This window comes from Panthera leo, chromosome B1 (assembly GCF_018350215.1).
Source record: "Panthera leo isolate Ple1 chromosome B1, P.leo_Ple1_pat1.1, whole genome shotgun sequence".
Lineage (NCBI taxonomy): Eukaryota > Metazoa > Chordata > Mammalia > Carnivora > Felidae > Panthera > Panthera leo.
The window spans coordinates 74103436-74128498 of NC_056682.1; the positions used below are offsets into that span (position 1 = coordinate 74103436).

Here is a 25063-nt window from a genome sequence, read left to right on the forward strand (position 1 = left end):
CCACCAAAGGAAGACATGGGAGGACAAGCCTCAGGTCTGCCTCCCTGCAGGAGGAGAGTCCAGGAATTTTAAAAGGCAAACAAAAAGGTCTGGGTAAAAACCTGCAGCTATGGTTCTTAGTCTGCGGCTGTGGATTAGTCCCAGTCCCGTTAACCCTTTGGTTACCAGCTTCAACTAGACGTACATGGTAGTCGTTTTATGGAAACCCTGGACTCCACTCCATCAAGTTTACTCATCACCTCTGTATCTCATCTACTCTCACTAATACAAAAGAAAACTTTGAGATTAAGATTCTCAAAAGAACATCTTCCATGTTGCAGAAGAAAGGTTCTATTTTATTTCAAATGTTACCAGAAGAGATGATGTTTTATACTTGATCTGCATAGATTCCCTGTAATATGCATGTACATGATATCAGCTAACACTCTTTTAAAATGATGTGTTGGTGGGTCGCCTGGGTGGCTCAGTCGGTTGAGCGTCCGGCTTTGGCTCAGGTCATGATCTCACAGTTCGTGGGTTCGAGCCCCGCGTCAGGCTCTGTGCTGATAGCTCAGAGCCTGGAGCCTGTTTCAGATTTTGTGTCTCCCTCTCTCTCTGCTCCTCCCCCACTTGCACTCTGTCTCTCTCTGTCTCAAAAATAAATAAACATTAAAAAAAATAATAAAAATAAAAATAAAATGATGTGTTGGTATCTGTTGGTGGAAGGGGAAGGGGTATTTAGCCCTTGAGGGAGGATGTGCCAACATGGTATTAGCTTTTGGTCATTCCCTCTGATGTCTGAATAGCGGCGGGTGAAGAGGTACAGCAAAACTGAAGGACCAGGAAAAAAAATACTTCTTCTAAAACGCACAGTCTATACATACTTTTTTAAAGGTAGTGGGGGCAAGGCCAGACAAAACTTACCTTGTCAAAAACATTTGATAAAAACATGGAAGTTATTAGCAAGATAAGTTACTAAGGACCAAGTAACGAAACATAGTAACACAGCAAGAGTCCTCCAACTGAGATTGGAACATGAACTAAAGAAGTGACTCTGTAAAGAAACCCCAGGCTATTCTAGGTCCTTGCTTACATAAAACTGGAAGTGTAACCATGGCTTAGAGGACACACAGGTAGTGGAAAGAAATACTTAAAATAGGGAGGGGAATAAAAGCCACCTAAACAGAGTAGATGGACACTGGTGCTGTGCTTCTGGCCCACATAGGGACAGAAACCTGCCTGCAGCCCTCTTTTATCTAACCATTTGTCTATCCTGCTAAAGACAAAGCTGATTCTACCCCAAAAAGGCTCTGCAGGCAGCAGGCTGGCATTTGAAAGGAAGGAAAAAATTATGGAGAGAATGGTACTTTAGTAGAAGTTAAGGGGTGCTTTAGTCAAAAAGATTTAATTTTCCTTCCGAAAATATAAGAGGTGAGGTTGAAGGAGGGAAAATACATGTGCACAAATTACTGACACTTTTTTTCTTTTCAGAAATAAAGACACATTTCCAAGTGCAGGTAACACTCGGGAGGACATTCTGTTGGACCCCATACAAATACCATTTGGAACAAGGCGAAGGAAGGGTCTATGCTGAGTTTGAAATGAACTGAGATGTTCAGCGCCTACCAATACTGGGTCATAAGAGCAATGGAACCTTGTCACAAAAGACCACACTGTTGGAAAGAGGTTCTACAGCCTCTACTAAGCTCCGTGTGTTGGCCCAGCTCTTATTCTCGGTCTCAAGTTAACTAGAGCTTGATCCTGTTGGCCCACATATAAATAAGATCACAGGGTTGGAAGAACATCTGTTAGTCCCAGTTTGCTTCTATATTTTTGAAAGAGCTAGATGGAGCAGGCACTCCCATTTTAATTTTATAACATTTGTTTTTAAAAATCTTTTTCTTCAGTGGGGCATCTGGGTGGCTCAGTCGGCTAAGCATCTGACTTCAGCTCAGGTCATGATCTTGTGGTTCATGAGTTTGAGCCCTGCACTGGGTTCTGTACTGACAGCTCAGTGGCTAAAGCCTGCTTCAGATTCTGTGTCTCCCTCTCTCTCTCTGCTCCTCCCCCGCTCTCTCTCTCTCTCTCTCTCTCTCTCTCAAAAATAAAAACATTTAAAAATTTAAAAAATATATATTTTTAAGCCACATGGATTGGTATCCAAATAGCTGGGGTTGGCATGATTGGTAATACCCTCTGATTCTTATGAGCATCTTTGATCTTGTCAGAAATTATTCATCACCATTTAAAAAAATTCTACTTGAGTCTTAAGCACAGCAGGGTCACAGTGTTACTCCTGAAGATCAAAAGAACCCACCAGCATATTCTTGAGGAACAGCTAACGCTATCTTTACTAGCAGATAAACTACAAAAATCTTGATGATGAGCAATAATGTGGAACTATAGTATATTATCATTATGCTGAAATGCGTACAATCCAGGTGTTTATAAAGTGTCTTGGGATCAAAATAAAATAAATAGAAATTCCAGAAGTCAGAAATAATTTGGGATCATGCTTTACTCTTCAAGACTTCTAGTATATTCTATTTAGACTATAGAAAAGTACCCCCATTCCAAAGTATTCTACCATATGATGAAAACTAGTTCTTTAATAATGAATATAAATGTATAACACAAACATACATAGTACTTACAACATCTTTTCCTGACTACTTTGATGTACAAGACTTCACTTGGTGGTTACATTTTGGCTAGTAAAATGCGTAACACCAGTTTTAAAATTATAAATAATTTGGCAACAATTCCATAAGATAATGAAACTCGTTTTTCCCAGATGTTAAGCTAGCTGATGAAGCATGAAATGAATTTTTAAGCCAACAGCTTCTCATCTGTGCACCACCCCCCAGACACTCCCCCCATGCCTCCAGAAGATTACAGAAGGGAAGCTCCTGGATTGGAAGAGGTGATCGATAACTGCACACTTCCGAATCCCACCCCCATTCCAACTTACTATGAAAATGAATGCAAAGTAAATCTAGGTACTTTGAATGGGATAACGCAAGAGGATGACACTGATCAAAATACAGGGTCTAAAATAGGATTTTCAAATTAGCAGGTGCTTAACAAATCTTTGCTGAATGAGTGAGTCCTCAGATACATTATTAATGACTGAGTAAATTACACCCCACATTACATCATGGAAAAACGAAACATTCGGTAATATTTATAGCACTTTCATAATATGTTCTTTCGTGTACTCCCTGTAACAACCCCATGAAGCAAGATAAATATTATTGTTCCATTTTATAGGTGAGAAAACAAAGCTAGACACATTACAAAGGTAGTAAAGACACAGAGAAAAGAATAAAACTGAGTTCTCCCACTCTTTTACATAATACTTTTTCTAATATGCACATTGCTTGTTTTTTTTTTAATTTCAAATAACCTCTACACCCAACGTGGGACTCAAACTCATGCCACCAAGATCAAGAGTCTTAGGCTTTACTGGGGCGCCTGGGTGGCTCAGTCGGTTGAGTGTCCGACTTTGGCTGAGGTCATGATCTTGCGGTCTGTGAGTTCGAGCCCCACGTTGGGCTCTGTGCTGACAGCTCAGAGCCTGGAGCCTGCTTCAGAGTCTGTCTCCCTCTCTATCTGCCCCTCCCCCGCTCATGCTCTGTCTCTCTCTCTCTCTCTGTCAAAAATAAATAAACATTAAAACAATTTTTTTTAAAGAAGAGTCTTAGGTTTTACTGACTGAGCCAGCCAGGTGCTCCTGCTTCTAACTGGACTTTAGAATACCGGGTTTTTGGGGTGAAGATAATGACCTCTGAGCTCATATGGATCACACTTTCTCCATAAAACCCTTAGGAGTTCCATTCCTTATCACATGGTATTTTAACTGTTTAACTGTCTCTCACTAAACTGTTGAGTTCCCCAGGGCAAGGGCTGTTTGTTGTCCTGTTTGTTGTCGTACCCCGTAACACAGCACAGTGCCGAGCACTCAGGAAATATTAACGACATCTTTTCCCACTTGAAATGCAAGAAGAGTTCTCAAGCATGAGATTCTCGAAGGGGTGTGCCAGGGTCCCTGTAAAGACTTCAGATGCCAAATTAGCATGATCTCTCTCCTCAGGGATTTTAGGGTGGAGAGGTGGTGGTTTGGAGAGGTGAGGCAAGGGAGAAGAGGCATAAAATATCACATCTTCCTATAAAGACTCCAAACTTACGTTAAGTGATTTTACACATCCATTTTACATTATAAGAAAGCACACTGTTCTCGAGTACAAAAGAGTACTTCATTCAATACTTCTCCCCGACACATTAAGGTATGGTGTATGAATTACATCATTTGGAACAATTCAACTGCAATGCTTTCACTCCCTCCCACATCTTCTGGCTTTCCCTTTGTTCAAAGACTTTCTTTGGTAGCTGACAAAACCAGCTCATGGTAGTCAGCAAACTCTTGACAGTGCAGGGAAAAATAATCCCCATGTTTCATCAACAGATGCTCTAAGCTACCTCCCTAAACTCATTCAAGATGGTTTTCAAGTACAATATCAGAATTAACACAATAACTCATTCACAGTGGGCATATAATTAAGTTTTCAGGCGTGGGAGGTATCAAATTTCTCAACTTTGGAAAACCACAGTAGTTAAAGGACATTTTAGATGAAGAGGAATCATTGTGCAATTAAAAAGGCACGGGCGTCAAAGGCACAGGCAGCTTGGGTCCTAGCCCAGCAATCTGAGCCCCCATCCCTTCAGTGGTAGGGATAATTATATGCTGTCCTGATAACTGGCTCTTGAGGGGCAGGAGCTGCGGGAGGAGCTCTGATTTGTAGCCTCTGCCCACTCCTGTAGTGTAAATGCTCCCATCCCGGCTGATTTCCAGCTACTGACAGGGCGTCACTGAACAGTGATGGGGAGGCAAAGGGCACGCTGGCATGCACCACATATTATGTTGTGGTAGGTATATTACACCGTGGGGGCATTAGCAACTGAAAGCGTATTATCCCTACTACAGAGTTTAAGTAAGATGACATATGGAAATAGACTGCACAGAGCCTGGCTCAGAGAATGCTTAGTCTTTCTTCCTGAGTCCGTTCCCCATCCTTTCTCCCTGAACCACACTGAAGCTCATGATTTAAAGTAACTTCTCTCAGGGCACCTGGGTGGCTCAGTTGGTTAAGTGTCTGACTTCAGCTCAGGTCATGATCTTGTGGTTCGTGAGTTCGGGCCCCGCGTCTGGCTCTGTGCTGACAACACAGAGCCTGGAGTCTGTTTTGGATTCTGTGTCTCCCTCTCTCTCTGCCCCTCTCCTGCTCATGCTCTTTCTCTCTCTCAAAATTAAATAAAAATGTTAAAAAAAATTCTTAAATAACTTCTCTCTACTTTTCACTCCCAAACTGATCTTTATCACTGACTTCTTTACTAAGCTCCAAACCTACACTCCAAACTGCCTATGGTACACTTCAACCTGGTTGATCAAAACTGAAATATACCTCCCTTCCCCTGACTATCCTTACCTTGGTTGATAAGGATAAGAATAACGACAGCCAACATTTATTGCCTCCTTACTACGTGCCTGTACTGTCTGAATACATTTTACATATATTATTTTGATCCTCACCATATGAAGTATGTGTTAATACCATCCCCATTTTACAGATATAGAAAGTGAGGCACAGACGGTTAAATAATTTCCCCTAAATCATACAACTAATACATAGCAGGATGGGATTTGAATTAAGCACTCAGGCTTTTCAGTTCTTTACTATGTTCTTCACTGCTTAGGTTAACTATTACTTCTACACTACAACTATGAATAATAGGTTACCTAGTATTACCTACTTTGCCTCTCTAAAGTGCATTGAACATCATTCAGTGCCAGGCACTACTCTAAGCTCTTTAGTATATCAGTTCATTTAATCTTCACAACCCCTTATGAGGTACATTATTCTTATCATACCCATTTTATGGAGGAAAGTGAGGCACTGAGAGGGTAAGTAACTTCCCCAGGACTGCACAGATGAGAAAGTGGCCATGCTGGGGCCGGGACCCAGGGCAGTTCATCTTCAGAGTGCACAGCCTGAACCACTGTTCATTCACTCTACTGCTCCACATCCCTACAGCATTCAAGCCAGACATCAAGAAGTTTGATTTGGTCACCGAGCCCTGCCCTCTCCCTCCTGAGCATTTCTAAATCTCCCATTTCCTCTCCACTCCATCACAACACTCTTAATCTGCCACGCGTAATAGCTCGTGTGGACTACTGCAGGAAGGGGGCAGCTCCCTGCTTCCTGGGAGAGACTTCGGAGGAGTCGACCTCCTAGAAAGCCCCCCAAGGCTCTATGGAAACAAGCAGCTGTAGTAACCTACTGTACCACTTTACACGGTGCAGTGCCTCCCCATTGCCCACACAGCTACAGGTCTCAAACCTCAGTGTGCAGAAGCACTACCACAGCTTGTAGAATGCAGATTCCTGGCCCTCCCCAGAGACTGAGAAACACAGGTATAGAGAACAAAGTCCAAGCTCCTTATCAAGGAAACAACCTTTTCTCTGCTTCTCCTTCCTTGAGGCTCCAGGAAGATGGAATCATTTACGGTTTATTCAGTTTCTCACCTTCATGACTTTGCACCTGCTCTCCCTTCGTCTGAAACCCCCTAGTTTCCTTCCATCTGACACTCTTTCTCTTTCAAAGCCAGCTTAGGTTTAGATATCATCTCTGGGACGCGTCTGTGACTCCCCACCACCTGCCAGCCTCCTCCCTGCCACCCCAATTTCTGTATCTTGATTCAAACTGAAGGTACATTTTTTTACATTATCTTTCTCCTTCGGACTGTGGCCTCCTCTAGGTCAGACTCAGAATCTCATCCGTCTTCATACCACAATCTAGCCAAGTGTCTGGAACATAGGAAGTGCTGAGACAGCAGAATTCCATCTAACTTGGGGGTTGGATAATTGGTGAAGAAGGCAAAAATTTAAGTCAAATTTACCCCTGAAAATCTCTTATGTCACCCAGAAAGTGATAATTCACTTTCACGAATACACAAAACCAACACATTATTTACGGTTGTCAAATGAACCCTAATACATGTTATTATGAAAACCATGTATCCTGCGGCTCCTGGGTGGTTTAGTCAGTTAACTGTCCAACTTCGGCTCAGGTCATGTTCTCATGGTTCGTGAGTTTGAGCCCTGTGTTGGGCTCTGTGCTGACAGCTTGGAGTCTGGAGCCTGCTTTGGATTCTGTGTGTCTCTCTCTGTTCCTCCCATGCTCATTCTCTCTTCTCTCTCTCTCTCAAAAATAAATAAATAAGCATCCAAAAAATTAACAGAAAAAGAAGAAGAGAAAACCATGTATCTTCAAGCACAAAATCAGTGCCATGAGAAGCTCCGCATGTGCAAGACCAGTTGAGGGAACAGCAGAGTCATGGTTGCTCCTCCTGGCCCAGGTGTGCAGCTGAATTCCAATGAGTTCTGGATTACATGTGGCAGCCTTTGACACATGCACAGAGGGACTGCTCAAATCGTGCATGTTCTATTATCACGCGCCAAACAGCCTAATCGTACAGAGAGACTTAAAGTTCTAAAACAAAGGTGAAGCCAGGGCGCCTGGGTAGCTCAGTCGGTTGAGCGACTGACTTCGGGTCAGGTCATGATCTCACGGTTTGTGAGTTCGAGCCCTGCGTCGGGCTCTGTGCTGACAGCTCAGAGCCTGGAGCCTGCTTCTGATTCTGTGTCTCCCTCTCTTTGCCCCTCCCCCACTCATGCTCTGTCTCTCTCTGTCTCAGGAATAGATAAACATAAAAAAAATTAAAAAAAAAAATAAGAAAATAAAACAAAGCTGAAACTGTAAAAAAAAAAATTGAACTCTTCTTTTTTGTTTGTTTGAATATAATTTATTGTCAAGTTAGCTAACATAGAGAGTATACAGTGTGCTCTTGGCTTTGGGAGTAGATTCCTGTGATAAGTTGAACTCTCCTAACTATTAATATAAACTCTACCTGTTGTAGCCAACAGCACAGAAGTTGAGAAGACAAGTTCTTAGAAGGCCAGCAGTGTTTGTCTGACATTGCCTAGCACAGCTCCTGGCACGAGAATACATGTGAATGACCGCCCTCGAGCTTAGTGTGTTGCTGCCTGCCTATCTGTGTGTCCCTGGACCGCAACATTGGGACCTGACAGTGGTGAGAAGGAAGTTAAATCATGCACATAGGTCACAACTGGATCCTATTCAGATGGGCAAAGTACTTATGCAAAGTAGTCGTCTGGGTACTGTTGGGGTTATAAATGATTAAAGACATCATCCTTGACATCAAGTGATTTACAATCTTGTCGAGAAGTAAGACCCACTCATAAATAATAATAATCACAATGGACTCTAAAGGAGAAGGTAGTACTTGAGGGAAGGATAAAATTGGGGAAAGAATTCGTAGATAAGGTGCCCGGTGTGGTGGGCTCAACACTGATTTGTCCAGCCTCACCTCCAGCAAGTGCCCTCACCACTTCCATCCCTCTCTCTCTGCCCCCCTGCATCTGCTCACAGGACGTGTCCCTCGGAAACGTCAGTCATGTTCACTCCTCTTCACCTTGCCTTTCCTCCCCACGCTGATCCTCCTGCCTGGAATGCCACTTCCACCTGTCAACCTCGACAACTCCTCCTCTTTGTTCAGGTCCTCCTTTAAATTCTTTCTCGTTTTTGTAGCTTTCCATCACCTGACGCATGGTATGAGAGTTAGGTGGTCATACATCTGTCACCCCAGACTGAAAGCTCCTTGAGGGAGGAGATCTCATTTCTTTCATCTATATACTCCCATCACCTGGCGTAGTGCCTAGCAGGTACCAGGTGCTCTAGATATGCTTTTGGAGCTGTATTATTGCACAGTGAGTGGTGCCTTTTGGCTAGACTCTGGGTAAGAGCATAAAGTAAGGAGAAATAGGCCATAAGACCTGCCTTCCTTTCTGCCCCTACATAAAAGATGCTTAACATCTCCCAAAGGAGACCATGAGGGTGAGGCCCTAATCCAATATAACTGGTGTCCTCACAGGAAGAGAAGGAAACACCAGGAATATGCATGCATAGAGGCACAACTATATAAAGACGAAGCAGCAAGAAGGCAGCCATCTAGAAGACAGAGAGAGTGGTCCCACAGGTAACCAACTCTGGCACCACCTTGATATTGGACTTTCAGCTTCCAGAACTGTAAGAAAATAAATTCCCTTTGTTTAACGCACCCAGGCTATGGCATTTTGTTATGGCAACCCTAGCAAACTAAGACAGCATCTTTACTTTGTGAATAAAACTCAGACATAGCGCTGTATGTCAGGCATTGTTCTAAGCTCTTTACAGATGTTTAAACAATTAGAACGCTTTCCCACCAGGCCCAGTGAATCACCAGTGAATTCTCAACGGGTAGGAGGCAAGAAGAGTATACCTCCTTCTCCCTGGGGCAGGAGCTGGGAATTCAAAATCATATTATTGGGGGGAAACAACACCCTCAGAGGTACATCGAGTGAAAACCACAGGTGGAGATGATGGAGATTAAAATTAATAACAATAGGAAAATAACAGCTACCAGTAATTGAGCACTGAGTTCAGAAAGGGTAAGCTACTTGCTCAACTGTTGAAAAGAATTAGAGTTCAGACCCAAATCTTTGCCTTTTTCTACTTGGCACACTGCTGGGGTAAGCAGACTGAGGTCACTGGCTGGGGCAGGGGGTTGGGGTGGGGCGATGGGGTAAAGGTTGAACAGGTGACTGAGCGTGTTCTCAATGGAGGAGATCAGTGGGCAGCAGGGAGGTAAGTTTTTTGTTTTTTAAGAAAAGGTGGTAGGGAAAATCTAATGACCTTCATTTGCCATGTGCAAATCCAATAGTTCTCGTTTATTTAGCTCCTCCAACATACCAGGCATTAAGCTTGAAACTCAGAACAGTTCTGAGAAGCAGATATTTGTGTATTTTAATTTTATGGACATGGAAACGGGAACGCAGACAAGGTGAGAGACCTGCCCCGAGTTCAAGTAAGTGGCAGAACTGGAGTGGTGGACCTGGGAGGCTCCTAACCCCACCCCCGCCCCAGCTCATCCATTCTGCTTTGCAGGTGTAGCTACAGATTCTGCACCCACACTGTACGTATGGCCAGTGCATGTAGGAGGGCCTCCATGCTCGGACCAGACAAGTTACATATCCTGTCATGGTCTTTACAAGACTCCGCCAAAAGTATTAGCACAGAGCCGCTCTGCCCAAGAATGTTCCAAGGAGCCTGGGTTTCCCAAGATGTTCCATGGAAAAAGTTCTCTGCTTGGAAAAGTCTGGTGGAAGTGCTGCCTGTTATCCCTCCCTTGCCTCGGAGACTAACAGTGAACACTGGTAGTTTCTAAAGGTTCTGCAGTTTAAAAAAAAAAAAAAAAAAAAAAGGCTCTTTCCTTCAATGAGGCCAAGGTCTCCCCAGTCTACTTGACCCAGAGGCAAGGTGTGTCAGTTAATATACTGGGCAGCACCTCTTAAGAGGTGTTGCAACGCAGGACTTAAGAAGCAGATAGATAAACAGGATGGAGCTACTTTTGGAAACATTAACTAAAATGTAGGCTTTTTTCTTAAGAATTACAAAGGCCATTGATATTTACATTTAGTCTGCTTTCTACTGAGAAAATAAACAGTTAAAAAAAAATCAGAGGCAATAAACCAAACAAGGGAATTTGAGATTTGCATTCTCAAAATCTATTGGCTTATCCTAAAACCTCATGCTTCTGCCCCAACCCCATTCCATTCTCCAGATTTCCACCCACCCTCCCCTCTTTGGGTCTGCTCTCCAGCTACACCCAGCTGAAAGTGACCACAATTTACAATGCATCCAGCCCCGTACCCCCAGCCCTTACATTGCAGAAACAGTGATAGGGAGGCATCCGACCTTCTGCCCACAGCGCGGCCAGAACTGGCATATGTCAGAGAAGCAATGAAGTTATCTGATACAACAATCAACGATCCCTCTGCCTTTGGGTTAGGGAGGAGCACTCTAAAGACATTCCTATGGAAGGGTGGGGGTGGGGGTGAGACTGCCAACATTTCCTTTAAAACTTCCGGATTGTGAGTACTGTGATTTTTCTATTTCTCTTTTTGCTTATTTTCGTCTTCTAATTCTCGACAATTAATTTGTAGCACTTGTGTTACAAAGGAGGAGGGGGTAGGAGGAGCGAAGAAAATGGGGAGAGAGGGGTGGGGGGAGGCATAGGGACGAGGGGGAGTTGGAGAGAGAGGGGGAAAACAGCTGAACAAGAGAGGAGAAAAAGACTGGGTGGGGAAGACTTGGGGGGGGGGGAGAAGGAGGAAGGGAGAGAGGCTAATGGGCAAGGGGGAAGGGAAGGAGGGGAAGAGGGAGGCAGAAGACAAAGAAAAAAGGGCAGGAGAAGGAGGGAGGAGAAGGGGAAATCAATCATAAAATCTCCGAAGAAGAAGGTTGCATAAGCTCACCCGATAACATACACCGGTGTCTCCCAACACGTCAGGTACAAGCCCTGACCTGCAACGTTCCCGTTTGCAACAACACTTTCCCAGCTGCCCTGTAACCAAAGCAACGCTCAGGCACCGGCGCGGCGATGCTTTCTCCTTACCCACTCGGAAGATCAGATCGTCTTCGATGGGATTCTCTTTTCGTTTCCCAGTGCTGTACATGCTCGCGGGTCTCTTCACCGCTTTCTGCTTGACATGGCCGCTCCCTGGGGACTTAACGCGCCTCTTCACGCCCTCGGTGGTGGGAGACACGTCGGCCGACCGAATCACCTTCAGCTTGAACGGGCTGCCTCGGATGTGCTGGTCGTAGAGTCGCAGGGAGAGGGTAAAGTCCCCTTCCTTCTGGACAGTGTACAAAAACTCGTACGTGCCGTTTTTGTTGTCGAGTATTTCTCCGTCCGCCACGCTGCCGTCGGGCGTGCTCAGCTCCGCCGTGATGTAGGCGTTGCCGGTCTTGCACAGCTCCCCGTCTTTGTCCTTGGTCGTTATGGTAACGGACATGGGCTGCCCGATGATGGTCTGCCGCAGCCCCTCGCCCGTGGCCACCGTCTCGGAGGCGACGGCGTTGGTGGTTAAGATCGTCCCGAGGTTGTGGATGGACTTCTTGAGCCCTTCGGTCTCCACGATGAAATCCAGCTGATCATTTTCACGCGGGTGCAGCGGGAAATCCTGGTCGGCCAGTTCGTTCAGCTTCTCGCTCATCTGCTTCTTCACGAGCAGCACCTCCGTCTCCGTGCCATGGTTCAGGGCCTGCGCGGTGAAGTTGCTGCAGCTCTTTATGTTCTCCTGCCCCTCGAGCAGGGTATCCAGCTGCGACTGAAGGACCTGTGGGGTCAAAAAGCGAGGCCGGGTGAGCGCTTCTCAGCTCACTGCATGGTGCGCGCTTGGCGCGCCGGGGCAGCGCCCTCCGCGGGCGGCTACCGCGTCCTGCACCTGCCCCCGCCGGTGGTTCTCCGCAAGTGGTATTTAATTTGGCCCACTGAACCAGCTTCTAATGCAGGATTCTGAATTGCATTCGCAGTACCTTCTCATTCCCTTCCGCCTCGCCCAGACTCTCCCACACACATATTTCTTGGGTCATGTGTTTTTGCTAGGGACAAGCAGAAACGTCACCACCAGGAGCCGGGAAAACAAATTGCTATGCCTGGCATCTGAACTATTAATTATTCAGTATCTCTCTGTAATGTCCTAAATTCCCCTGTTACCACCCAAAGGAACAGAAACCAAACAAAACTCTCCACACCCGGAATAGCAGAAGCTTTTGATCCCTGGTTTTGTGACTGGACATGTTAAAGGCTGCAGTCAGGGTTCACTTTGAAGTTGACTAACAGGTTGGTGTGGATGAGAGAGCAATTAAGAGACTATTAGACATTATAACTTAAGGAAGGAAAATAATCCAGTTTAACCCTAAATCCTGAAAACATTACTTTATATTCATTCTTGCCTTGTGTCAAATCATAAATTGGTACTTAAGGTTACAGAATCATAGAAGTTTGCCCGAAAGAGGAAGGAAAAAATAGCTGGGTGTGCCATGAAATGAAAACTACTGTTTACCATAAAACAGTGACACCTAAGGACCCATCCAAGTCCCCTTTGCTGTTCTTAGAACACAGTAAGCTGGTGCAGTGAAATACCGGGGGTATCATGTCTCTTACAGGATTATCTACAAGAATGGCTGGAATCTTACTTTATGTTTGAGGCCATAGTTGACTTCCAGTTCCATAAGCAGCACGCTCTTGCGCACGTTTAAAGTCTTCTGGAGCTCATCAAAGGTAGAATGGATGTCATCCACAATGCTGGCCTTTTGGTTGGTTAACTGATGAATGATTTCTGAGATGAACTGAAGGGCAGAATCTATTTCTGGGAGCCTAGAGGACAGTCATTAAAGATCATTATTTAGCATCAACCCAGAAATAGCAAAACATCTACCTAAATACTATGTTTTGTCAAAAAAATATTTTCTTTGCCTTTCATTATCTTTAAAAAGTAATAACTGAAGAACAGAATGAATAAGACATGACATAATTACTGCCTTTGAGAGAAGAGACTCTGAGGGTCCATGTGTACTTCAAGTGTTCAGTCATCTAATTTTACTAATTGATGGTACAAAGCCTTGAGGCTCTCTGAACCCCATGGCTTCTCCTCACTCTGAATCAAGCCTTCTCAAACTTAACACTATAATATTGTAGGTCACATACTTCTTTGTTACAGGGGACTAGCCTGTGTGTTATAGGATGTTTAACAGCATCCTGTCTTCTACCATATGCCAACAGCAGCATCCCCCCCCCCCCCAAGTTATGACACCAAACTGTCTCCAGGCATTGTCAAATGTCTCCTGGGGGTATGCGTAATTACCCACAATTGAGAACCAGGTTCTAAATGTATAGCTAATCCTAATTAGTTTTATCCTAATCATATGAAAAACTTATCCAAATTCAGTTTCCTGAGAACATTTTTCAAGTTTCCAAGTTCCTTTAATTATTATAGAATAACCACACTTTTCTCATTACAACTATTGGTGACAAGATTTACTTTCAGCTGGTTGTTTATTTCCTCTCTTTGGTCTTTCTTTTGTATCACACAGCTACTCTGTTCCCTCATTTCCATGCCAAAGAGAAAGCCTGGAAGCAGGAAAACAGAAGGAAAATCGAGCAATCACTGATCAGTACCATTTGCTGGGCTCAAACAGAGAGGAGCCAATGATAGTAAACACAATGGTCCTGTATATGTCAAGAAGAGCAGCTAAGAAAGGCTCCTCAGAGAGCCTGGTTTCAGGCATGAATTTCAGAAGATCTGCTGAGAGCATTTTCCTGGAATGTATTTTATTCACTTAATCATCCTAAGGTACTGAAACAAAAATGCCACCCCTCTTAACATAAGGGCGTTGGAATTTGACCAAGGGGTAAGGGGTGATCCTAATCACTCACTGGGGTTCATGACTACAGACACACAAAGGAGAATTTATTTAGGGAGCATGAGCCCACGGAGACAAGAGATCGGGAGGCCAAGCCTCACACAAGACAGCCAGGGGGAGGTATGTGCACCTTTTGTTGACGGCATCCAACTGGACCTGGAGTGAGGCCTTGTGTTGCTCTACCACATCCTTGAGGGGGACTGTGGGGTGTTCTGCGTGCTCCCCCTCAGTGCACTCTCGACACATGGCGGTCTCACAAGACTGGCAGTAAAAGTCCATCACCTGCAGGTAACACAAAAACAATTCCAGGTTCAAGGCCACTAACTGAGGGCTTACTGGGCACTAGGCCTGTAGTAGGCATCCTCTCATTTCATTCTCACAGCTTTCCCAGGATGTAGGCGGTATGTCCAGTTTCACAGAAGAAAAGGAAGGATACATTTTTAAGTGCCAGGTCTCAAACAGAGGTGGGCCAAGCTGCAGCGGTGGCCACAAAGCCTGATTTTCTGTGGTTACTCCCCTAGAGTAGAACAGTGTGGGGCTGCGATGCTCCAACTTCTTGATCTTAGGACCCTTTGCCACTCTTCATAAACTATTGAGGACTCCAAAGTGCTTTTATTTATGTGCATTGTATCTACAGACATATTAAAAACTGAAACAAAAATTTTAAAAAGTAACTAAAAGCAATAATAAGCCCACTCGATGTTAACATGAATAATATAAAACATGAAAAATAACTGTATTTTGAAAAACAAGAAATTTTGTGACAATGATGGCATTGTTTCCCACTTAAAAAATTTTCTTCAGGGGCGCCTGGGTGGTTCAGTCGGTTAAGCGTCCGACTTCAGCTCAGGTCACGATCTCACGGTCCGTGAGTTCGAGCCCTGCGTTGGGCTCTGGGCTGATGGCTCAGAGCCTGAAGCCTGCTTCTGATTCTGTGTCTCCCTCTCTCTCTGCCCCTCCCCCGTTCATGCTCTGTCTCTCTCTGTCTCAAAAATAAATAAACGTTAAAAAAAAATTTAAAAAAAAAATTTTCTTCAGTGTCTGGGTTAATAGTAGACAGCTGGATTTTCATATCTGCTTCTGCATTATATCTGTTGTGATTACACACATCATGTTGTCTCTGGAAAATTCCACTGTACACACTTGAGAGAACAAGAGTGAAAAAGGCACATAATGTCTTAGTATTATTTTAAATACAGTTTTGATCTTATGGACTGCCAACCCACCCCCACAAAGGGTTGGGGGACCCATGAGGGTTCCTGGACCATACTTTGAGAACTGATACTCTTTCTATAAGAGACAAGCCGGAGTGCTTGGGTGGCTCAGTTGGCTAAGTGTCCAACTTCAGCTCAGGTCATGATCTCACGGTTCATGAGTTCAAGCCCCGCATCGGGCTCTGTGCTGACAGCTCAGCGCCCGGAGCCTGTTTCAGATTCTGTGTCTTCCTCTCTCTCTCTCTCTCTCTCTCTCTGCCCTCCCCCGCTTACACTCTGTCTCTCTCTCAAAAATAAATAAACATTAAAGAAAAAAGAGATATAAGCTGTACTGAACAATTTGTATCCTGGCTCTACCCCTTATGTAAAGGTTACCACTTATGTAACCTCAAATTTTCCTTTGTCAAATGGAGACGATAATAGTAACCTAGAACTCAAAACTGCACAAAGAACTCAGATGTGGCACTGGCATGATGTAGCAGCAGCAATGATGATGATGATGATGATGATGATGGTGATGGTGATATCATCAGCTTATAGGAAAATAAAGGTACCTTATCCTGATTATGATGAACTCTCAGTAACAATATAACACAAAGCCTATTAAGTCAGTTTCCTTGGGAAGGCATTTCCCTATTCTCTCGGCTGAAAATAATTTTGAATTCCCAAGATACTCTTGGAGGGATCTTTTTCTTGAAGTATAACACATGTACAGAAAATGGCATCAGTCAGGGCACCTGAGTGGTTCAGTCGGTTAAGCGTCTAACTTCGGCTCGGGTCATGATCTCACCACCCGTGAGTCTGAGCCCTGCATCTGGCTTTGTGCTGACGGCTCAGAACCTGGAGTCTGCTGCAGATTCTGTGTCTCCCTCTCTCCCTTTGCCATCCCCCGCTCTCGCTCTCTCTCTCTCAAAATTAAACATTAAAACAATTTTTTAAATGGCATAAGTCTTATTAAAGGTTAGTGGATTTTCATAAAGTGAATCCTCCTACCAAAGCACTTTTATTTATACCTCAGTTTATGAAATATTTATAAGGTTTTAAGTTCCTGAGCACAGGAACTCTCTTACAAAAAGCCTAATTCCTTACACAAAGTAAGTATTCAAAAACTACTCAATGAATGAATTGAATGCTGTCTATAAAAGATGCATTTTAGAGTCAAGGACACAAATACATTAAAATTAAAAGGGTAGAAAAAGATATTCCATGCAAATAGTAGTCAGAAGAGAACTGGAGTGGCTATTCTGAGACAAAATAGATTTTAAGACAAAAGTTGTTACAACAGACAAAAGAGGACATTCTGTAACTATAAGATGATAAATTCATTGAGAAGATATAACAATTATAAACAAATATGTACCCAACAACAGAGCCCCCAAATATATGAAACAAAAACTGACAGAATTGAAGGGAGAAATGAATAGTTCAGCAATAATAGTTGGAGATCTCAGTACCCCACTTTCATTAATGATAGAACAATTAGATGGAAGATCCATAAAGAAATAGAAAGTTTGAGAATTATAAACCAACTAGGCCTAACAGACATATAGAACACTCTATTCACTAACAGAATACACATTTTTGTCAAGAACACATAGGACGTTCTCCAGAGTAGACCACATATTGGGTAAAAAACTCTCAATAAGTTTTAAAAAGATTAAAGTCATACAAATATTTTCTCTAGCCACAATGAAATCAAATTAGAAATCAATAATAGAAGGAAATCTGGAAAATTAACAAATATATGAAAATTAAATAACTTACTCTTACACATTGAGTCAAAGAAGAAATCACAAGGGAAATTAGAATATACTTTGAGATGAGCAAAAATGAAAACACAATATACAAAAACTTATGAGAGAGTTCTCAGAGCAAAATTTTAGATGTAAATGCCTAGTTTAAAAAGAAGAAAAATTTTAAATCAATATAGCCTAAGGTTCGACCTTAAAGAACCAAAAAAGAGGAACAAATCAAAACCAAAACAAAAAGAAAGAAAATAATAAAGATGAAAGTGGAGACAAATAAGATAGAAAAGAGAAACAGAGTAGAGAAAATCAATGAAACCAAAAGTCGGTTCTTTGTAAAGATCAAAAAAATTGACAAACAGGATACTAAGGACAGTTGTATGCCAACAAATTGAATAACATAGATAAAATGGACAAATTCTTAAAAACATACAAACTAATAAAACTGACCCAAAGAAGAAATAGAAAATGCGAATATACCTATAATAGGATATCGAACCAGTATTCCAAAAATGTCCAATATAGAAAGCCCATGACCAGATGGCTTCACTGATGAATTCTGCCAAATATTTAAAGAAGTATTAACATCAATCTTTCCAAATTCTTCAAAAAATAGAAGAGGAGGAAACATATCCTAACTTATTCTATTAGGCCAGCAATTCCCTAACACAAAAGCCAAAAAACATCACCAGTAAAGTTCATATCCCTTATGAATATAGATGCAAAAATCCTTAACAAAATACTAGTAAACTGAATCAAGCTACATATAAAATGGGTTATACAATACGGTCAAGTGGAGTTTATCCCAAGACTGCAAAGGTAGTTCACATACAAAAATCAACATATGTAATACACCACACCAATAGAATAAAGGGGAAAAAAACTCCACATGGTCATCTCAATTGAGGCAGAAAAAAACATTTGACAATTTCCAACACCATTTCATGATAAAAACACTTATCAATCTAGAAATAGAAGAAAAGTTCCTCAACTTGATAAAAGGTATCTACAAAAATCCTATACCTAACATTATACCTAATGTTAACCCCCTAAGATACGGAACGACACAAAGATGTTCACTCTTGCCATTTATATTCAGCAATGTACTAGAAATTCTAACCAGGGCATTTAGGCAATAAAAAGCAATAAAATGCATCCAAATTGGAAAGGAAGAAGTTAGAATTTCTCTATTCAGAGATGATATGAACTTATATACAGAAAACTAAAGAATACAACACCCCCTCCCCACAAAAATATTAGGCCTAACAAATGAATTCAGCAAAGTTGTAGGATACAAGATCACCAAACAAAAATCAGTTGTATTTATATACACTAGCAATGAACAATCCAAAAATGAAATCAAGATAATTCCATTTATAGTAGCATCAAAAAGAATATAAAATACTTAAGAATACATTTAACCAAGAAGGAGTAAGACTTGTACACTGACTTCTACAAAACATTGTTGAAAGATACTAAAGAATACCTAAATAGTGGAAATGAATGTAAAGATATCCCATGTTCATGAATAGGAAGACTTAATACTGTTAAGAGGGCAACATTCCCAAAATCGATCTACTGATTCAGTGAAATACCTATCAAAATTCAAGCATCCTTTTTCCACAAAAGTGAACAAACTATTCTCAAAATTCAGATGGAATTGCATGGGACTCTGAATAGCCAAAACAATCTTGAAAAAAAAAAAATTGGAAGACTTCGACTTCTCAATTTCAAAAGGTGGTACCAAGATAGAGTAATCAGAATACTGTGTTGCTGGCATAAGGACAGACATATAGATAGATGGAATAGAATTGACAGTCCAGAAATTAAACCATACATTTATGGTCAACTGATTCTTGACAAGGGTGCCAAGATCACTCAATGGAGAAAAGCGGTCTTTTCAACAAATGATGCCAAGACAACTGGATATCCACATGTAAAAGAATGAAGTGGAATGCTTACCTCACTCTACATACAAAAATTATCTCAAAATAGATTAACAACCTAAATGTAAGAGCTAAAACTATAAAACTCCTAGAAAAGAAAACATAGGAGTAAACCTTTATGACCTTTGATTAGGTAATGGTTTTCTAGATATGACACCAAAAGCACAAGCAACAAGAAAAAATAGATAAATTGGACTTCTTCAAAATAAAATCTTGTGGATGAAGGGTACTATCAAGATACTATCAAGAAAGTGAAAAGAGGGGCACCTGTCTGGCTCAGTCAGTAGAGCATGCAACTCTTGATCTCGGGGTTGTGAGTTCGACTCCCATGTTGGGTGTTGAGGTTACTTAAAAATAAAATCTTTAAAAAAAAGAAAGTGAAAAGAATAGGAGAAATATTTGCGATTCATATATCTGATAAGGATGTAGTATCCAGAACATATAAAGAAACCCTACAACTCAAGAACCCAATTCAAAAAACTGGCAAAGCACTTGAATAGACATTTCTCCAAAGAAAATATACAAATGGCCAATTTGCACACACAAAAAATTATGCTCAATATTATTAGTCACTAAGGAAATCCAAATCAAAACCACTATGAGATACTTTATACTGATTCGGGTGGCTAGACTCAAAAAGTCAGATAATAACAAGTGTTGGTGGAAATGTGGAAAAATCAGAACTTTTATACTTTGCTAGTGGGAATGTAAACTGGCACAATCACTGTGAAAACAGTTTGGTGGCTCCTCAAAAGTAAAATACAGAATTACCATGGGACCCAGGAATTCAATTCCTAGGTATACACCCAAGAGAACTATAAACATACATCCACACAAAAATGTGTACACGAATGTTCATAGCACTATTCATAATAGCCCCAAAGCGGAAACAACATGAATATCCATCAACTAATGAATGGACAAATAAATTGTGGTATATCCAGACCATGGAATATTATTTTAGTCATAAAAAGACATGAAGTTTGGCCATATGGTACAATATAGATGAACTTTGAAAACATTATGCTGAGTAATAGAAGCCAGACTCAAGAGGCCACATAATTTACGACTGATTTGTATTAAATGTCTATAATGGCCAAATCTTGCAGAGATAACATGCATACTGGTGATTGCCAGGGGTTAGGGGTAGGGGGGAATGGGGAGTGGCATGATGAAAAAGTTCTGGAACTAGTGGTGATACTTACACAACCTCTTGAATACACTAAAAAAGACTGAATTGTATACTTTAAAAATTTTTTTTACATGTTTTTATTTATTTTTGAGAGACAGAGACAGAGTGTGAGTGGGGGAGGGGCAGAGAGCGAGGGAGACACAGAATCCGAAGCAGTCTCCAGGCTCTGAGCTGTCAGCACAGAGTCTGATGTGGGGCTCGAACTCATGAACCTCAATCATGACCTGAGCCAAAGTCAGGTGCTTAACTGACTGAGCCACCTAGGTGCCCTTGAATTGTATACTTTTAAATGGTTAAACTGTTTCATTTTATGTTATGTGAATTTTCCCTTAATTAAAAAATTAATTTTAGGGGCGCCTGGGTGGCTCAGTCGGTTGAGCGTCCGACTTCAGCCCGGGTCACGATCTCGCGGTCCATGAGTTCGAGCCCCGCGTCGGGCTCTGGGCTGATGGCTCAGAGCCTGGAGCCTGCTTCCGATTCTGTGTCTCCCTCTCTCTCTGCCCCTCCCCCATTCATGCTCTATCTCTCTCTGTCTCAAAAATAAATAAACGTTAAAAAAAAATTAAAAAAAAAATTAATTTAAAAAAATTGCATTAATTAGTTTAAAAAAATGCATCTTTGAAGAGAGAGCTACACACATAGGTGATTGTCCCTGGTTTGGAATCCTAAGTGTTTCTTGGAAACAAAGGCCCTAAAATCATTCTAAAGTGTGAACAACTAGTCATTCCCAAATGTTTGTGCTCAGGATCTGGCAGCTTTGACTCAAGCTGAGAGTTAATTGCGTCAAGCGTGAGACTCAGCTGAGCTCATCCATCTTGAGTGAGATAATACTGGTGTTTGTTCTTGGGCGGCTGGGCCAGGGGCCAGGACTAGCTTATTTTTGTTGACAGGTAGACACTACTTGTGAAGATGACAAGGCAAGACCATATGCACTACTAACATGCTAGAAAGGGTGGTCAGGGCCTTGGAACAGCCCTGAGGATTGTGGAAGTGGGGACTTGTTAGTGATAGGGCATTCTTAATGAGGATCTCTTCTTTGTACCTCTTAACATCCTTGTTAGTAAGGTGCCTAAGCAAGCCATAACAGGGTTTAATGATCATTTGCGGTTCTGGGACCGTGAGGCATGAGCTCAAATGTCTGCTTTACGTGCAAAGAACCTCTTAAATCACTGACCATTATTCCCATTTTTCTTTGTATTTGGACAATGCAGCCATGGCAGTTTAATTAGAAGACAGAGAGTGTCACAGCACTTAAAGTAAATGACAGGCTTTCATCCACATGTGCTAATCAGCACCAGGCAGTTTATGAGGACAACATCCTGCTTTATTGTTAATTACCCAATTTTATTAACCTTCAGATGCTTGAATTGTTTTTAAAGATTTACCCATGGCAATTAACTGCAGCAATGTATCTGCAATATTGCATGCATTTGGCTTGAATATGCAATGAGGACCTCTGTTTCAAAGCAGCAGCAGTGAACTACAATCTATGATAAAACAATAGAACGATTCAAGGCACACGCTGTTAATTTCCAAGACCTCTTGCTGGTTTATAAATTTTATGATTCCAAAGAATCATAATGACCCAGCAAAGAGAAATCAGCCAAAACATACTTTAAATAGCTTCATCTACCTTAAGGAGGTTCAAATTCTAGATAGATCTAAATTTTAGTGGATTTGATGTGATGCATTTGGAGAGAGACAAAGGGAAGTTTTAACCTAAAGGATTCTTTAACTTTGCTGGAATCAGCATCTCTAAGACAGATTCTGCTTAGCAGCTGGTGGCATCCAAGGGTCTCTATTGCTTCTATACCCTTCTCCTTTCTATACTGAATATACAGTGTGGAATGACTAATTAAAAAATGAAAGTCTATATAAACATACAAGCATACCCACATATTAGCATAAATGTCATCTGTTACCAAACCATCAATTTTAATGGCTACCCAAGAGTCAGATGTACGGACTTACCATAATTTAGCCATTTCCCTAATATTGCACATTTAGATTATTTCTAATTTTTACTCTAATCTAAAATTTTCAATGAACATTATTATATCTTCATTCTTTTCTCCAGCTATTTCCTTAGAATATTTCTACTAGTGGAATTACTGAATTAAAGGACAGGAAGTTGTGTAAAACACTCATTATAGTTCGACAAACTGACATAAACTTTCTGAAGAGCAATTTACCCTCCCACCCACAGCAAATGAAAACATCTCCCCATATCCTCATCAGCACTGCTTATTATCTTTAAAAATCAATTTGAAAAGATGTGATTATTTGTGAAGCTTGACATTTCTCATACTATTATTAGCCATTTATATGTCCTCTGTGAATTTTCTGAGTTCTCTGCTCATTTTCTTTTGTGATGTTCATATTTCCTAACTCTTAATTCTTTTGTGATGTTCATGTTTTTCCTGATTCTTAATTCTTACATAGTAAGGATTTGTTGGGGTATTTTAATTAAGAATTTTACAGTTATTTTCATGAACTGAATGATTAATAGTTTTCTTTTTCTGTCTTCACTAGATTTTGGTATTAAAGTTATGAGTATATCACGAGTGAATTAGGGAGTTTTCTATCTTTTCTTAAGATGCAGACCACACTATGAATCATATTTGTTTTACACATATTTGTTTTGAAGGAATTAGGTTTCAAATAAAGTTTTACCAGTTTCTTGCAAAATTAGCAGCCTACTCGGGTTTTCTTGATCACTTCCAGTTTCCTAGATAATCATCCATTTCGTTCAATCTTTCAAGTATATTAGCCTTTAGCACCTAGCATTGATATATTTGTTCTAAAATATTCCTTTTACCTGTACTGGTATCTCTTTGTTAGAGTCCTAATTTGATATATTTTCCCTTTTTTGTTTTACCAGATATCAAATTATTTCACTAATTAAAAAAACCAGCTCTTAGGTTTATTAACTCAATTGTTTTATTATTTTCAAACGAAGTTTATCTCTATTATTTCGTGTTCCATATATTTACTTAGTTGTTTTCCCTAGCTTGTTGAATTGAACTCCTTTCATTTTTTTAATAAACATTTATTTATTTATCTTGTGAGAGAGCGAGAGAGAGAGCATCGGAGAGAGAGCAGGGGGAGGGGCAGAGAGAGAGGGAGAGAGAATCTCAAGCAGGCTCTGCACTGTCAACACAGAGCCCGACGCAGGGCTTGATCCCACAAACCATGAGATCATGACCTGAGCTGAGCTAGAGCTCCTCTAGGAGAAGACAGCCTCAGGGAGAGCCAGTGTGAGAAATGGTCATAAGAAGAATGCTCAACTAATTGAAGGCACCATTTAAAGTTTCCTTTACAAAACTTACATGGTAATTCTCCCTTGGAGTACACTGCATGGGAAACTGTGGCTATTGACAGCCTGGTGTGCTTTCAATTAAATAATTAATTAAAGATACGTAGGGGCTCCTGGGTGGCTCAGTCGGCTGAGCGTCCAACTTTGGCTTGGGTCATGGTCTCACGGTTCATGAGTTCGAGCCCCACGTGGGGCTCTGTGCTGACAGCTCAGAGCCTGGAGCCTGCTTCGGATTCTGTGTCTCCCTCTCTCTCTGCCCCTCTCCCATTCGCGCTCTGTCTCTCTGTCTCCAGCTTCCCCATGCCAACAGCCTCCAAACAGCGCATCCCTAAAGCTTTCCCTTTTGTCTGCGGTAGAGCTTTCCCACTCCTCTGCCTGCCTTTGAGTCTCTACCAAAACAGAAGTGACGGTGGCTGGTTCCTTGTTATAGCAAGCTCAGGATAGACAGTCTCTGTTTGTTTCTACATTTCCATGTAGAAGATACTGTGCTTAGTGCTAGCAATATAATGGTGAACATGGTCCCTGACCTTCTGGAGCTCACTTTCTAAAAGTAAGGCCAGAAGATCAACAAATACACAGATGAAGGCAAGCAGAGCATGGTGGATGCCAGGAAGGAAATCCAGGAAGTGATGTAATGGCTAATAAGTGGGTGTCAGAGGTTGGTTTGCCTCAGTTACAGAAGACTGCTCTGTGTGGGAGCAAGTTGAGCAGAGACATGAAGGATGAGGGTGAGCTAGCCAGGGAGCATTCCGGGCAGAAGGCACAGAGAATAATCAAGCCCCAAGGTGGGAAGCCACTTGGCAAGTTCTAGGCCAGTGAGGCTGCCGTGTGGTGGGCAGAGAGAGTGGCATGAAATGAGGTCAACAAACAATAGTCATGGCTAATAATTATTCCTTTGCTCTAACAATTAATAGCTTGCTTGATAGTGGTTTACTAGACCCATGCCTTCTATTATAAGCAGCTTCTAATACTTTTGAAGTGGCCATTACAAAGAAAAAAGTGAATAGTCACTGACGAGAAATAATCTTCATAGCTAACATTTATCAAGAGCTAACTATAATGCTTTATATGACTTAAACATTTACTTCTCCAAGTAATCCCATGTAGTAAATACTATTATTTAATTTTTTTAATGTTTATTTATTTTTGAGAGAGAGAGAAAAAGAGTCTAAGCGGGGGAGGGGCAGAGAGAGAGAGGGAAACACAGAATCCGAAGCAGGCTCCAGGCTCCGAGCTGTCAGCACAGGGCCCGACGCGGGCCTGGAACTCACAAACCGCGAGATC

General features: G+C 41.7%; 1 protein-coding gene across 5 annotated transcripts in view; it reads right to left on the reverse strand.

Moving 5' to 3' along the window:
- TRIM2 (tripartite motif containing 2) overlaps nucleotides 1-25063 on the reverse strand; it is a 56707-nt gene that overhangs the window by 25566 nt on the left and 6078 nt on the right. For 4 of the 5 annotated variants that reach the window (XR_006201677.1, XM_042935272.1, XM_042935271.1 and 1 more), the window contains 3 exons: nucleotides 14497-14648; nucleotides 13140-13320; nucleotides 11554-12277 (listed from right to left, as the gene is read on the reverse strand). Coding sequence is in view for 4 of the 5 variants with exons in the window: in XM_042935272.1 (XP_042791206.1) it covers nucleotides 11554-12277; nucleotides 13140-13320; nucleotides 14497-14648 (1057 nt within the window). In the remaining variant the exon portion in view is untranslated. Of the gene's footprint in view, nucleotides 1-11553; nucleotides 12278-13139; nucleotides 13321-14496; nucleotides 14709-18280; nucleotides 18317-25063 lie in introns of all 5 variants that reach the window. The other variant, XM_042935275.1, reaches the window with a different exon arrangement.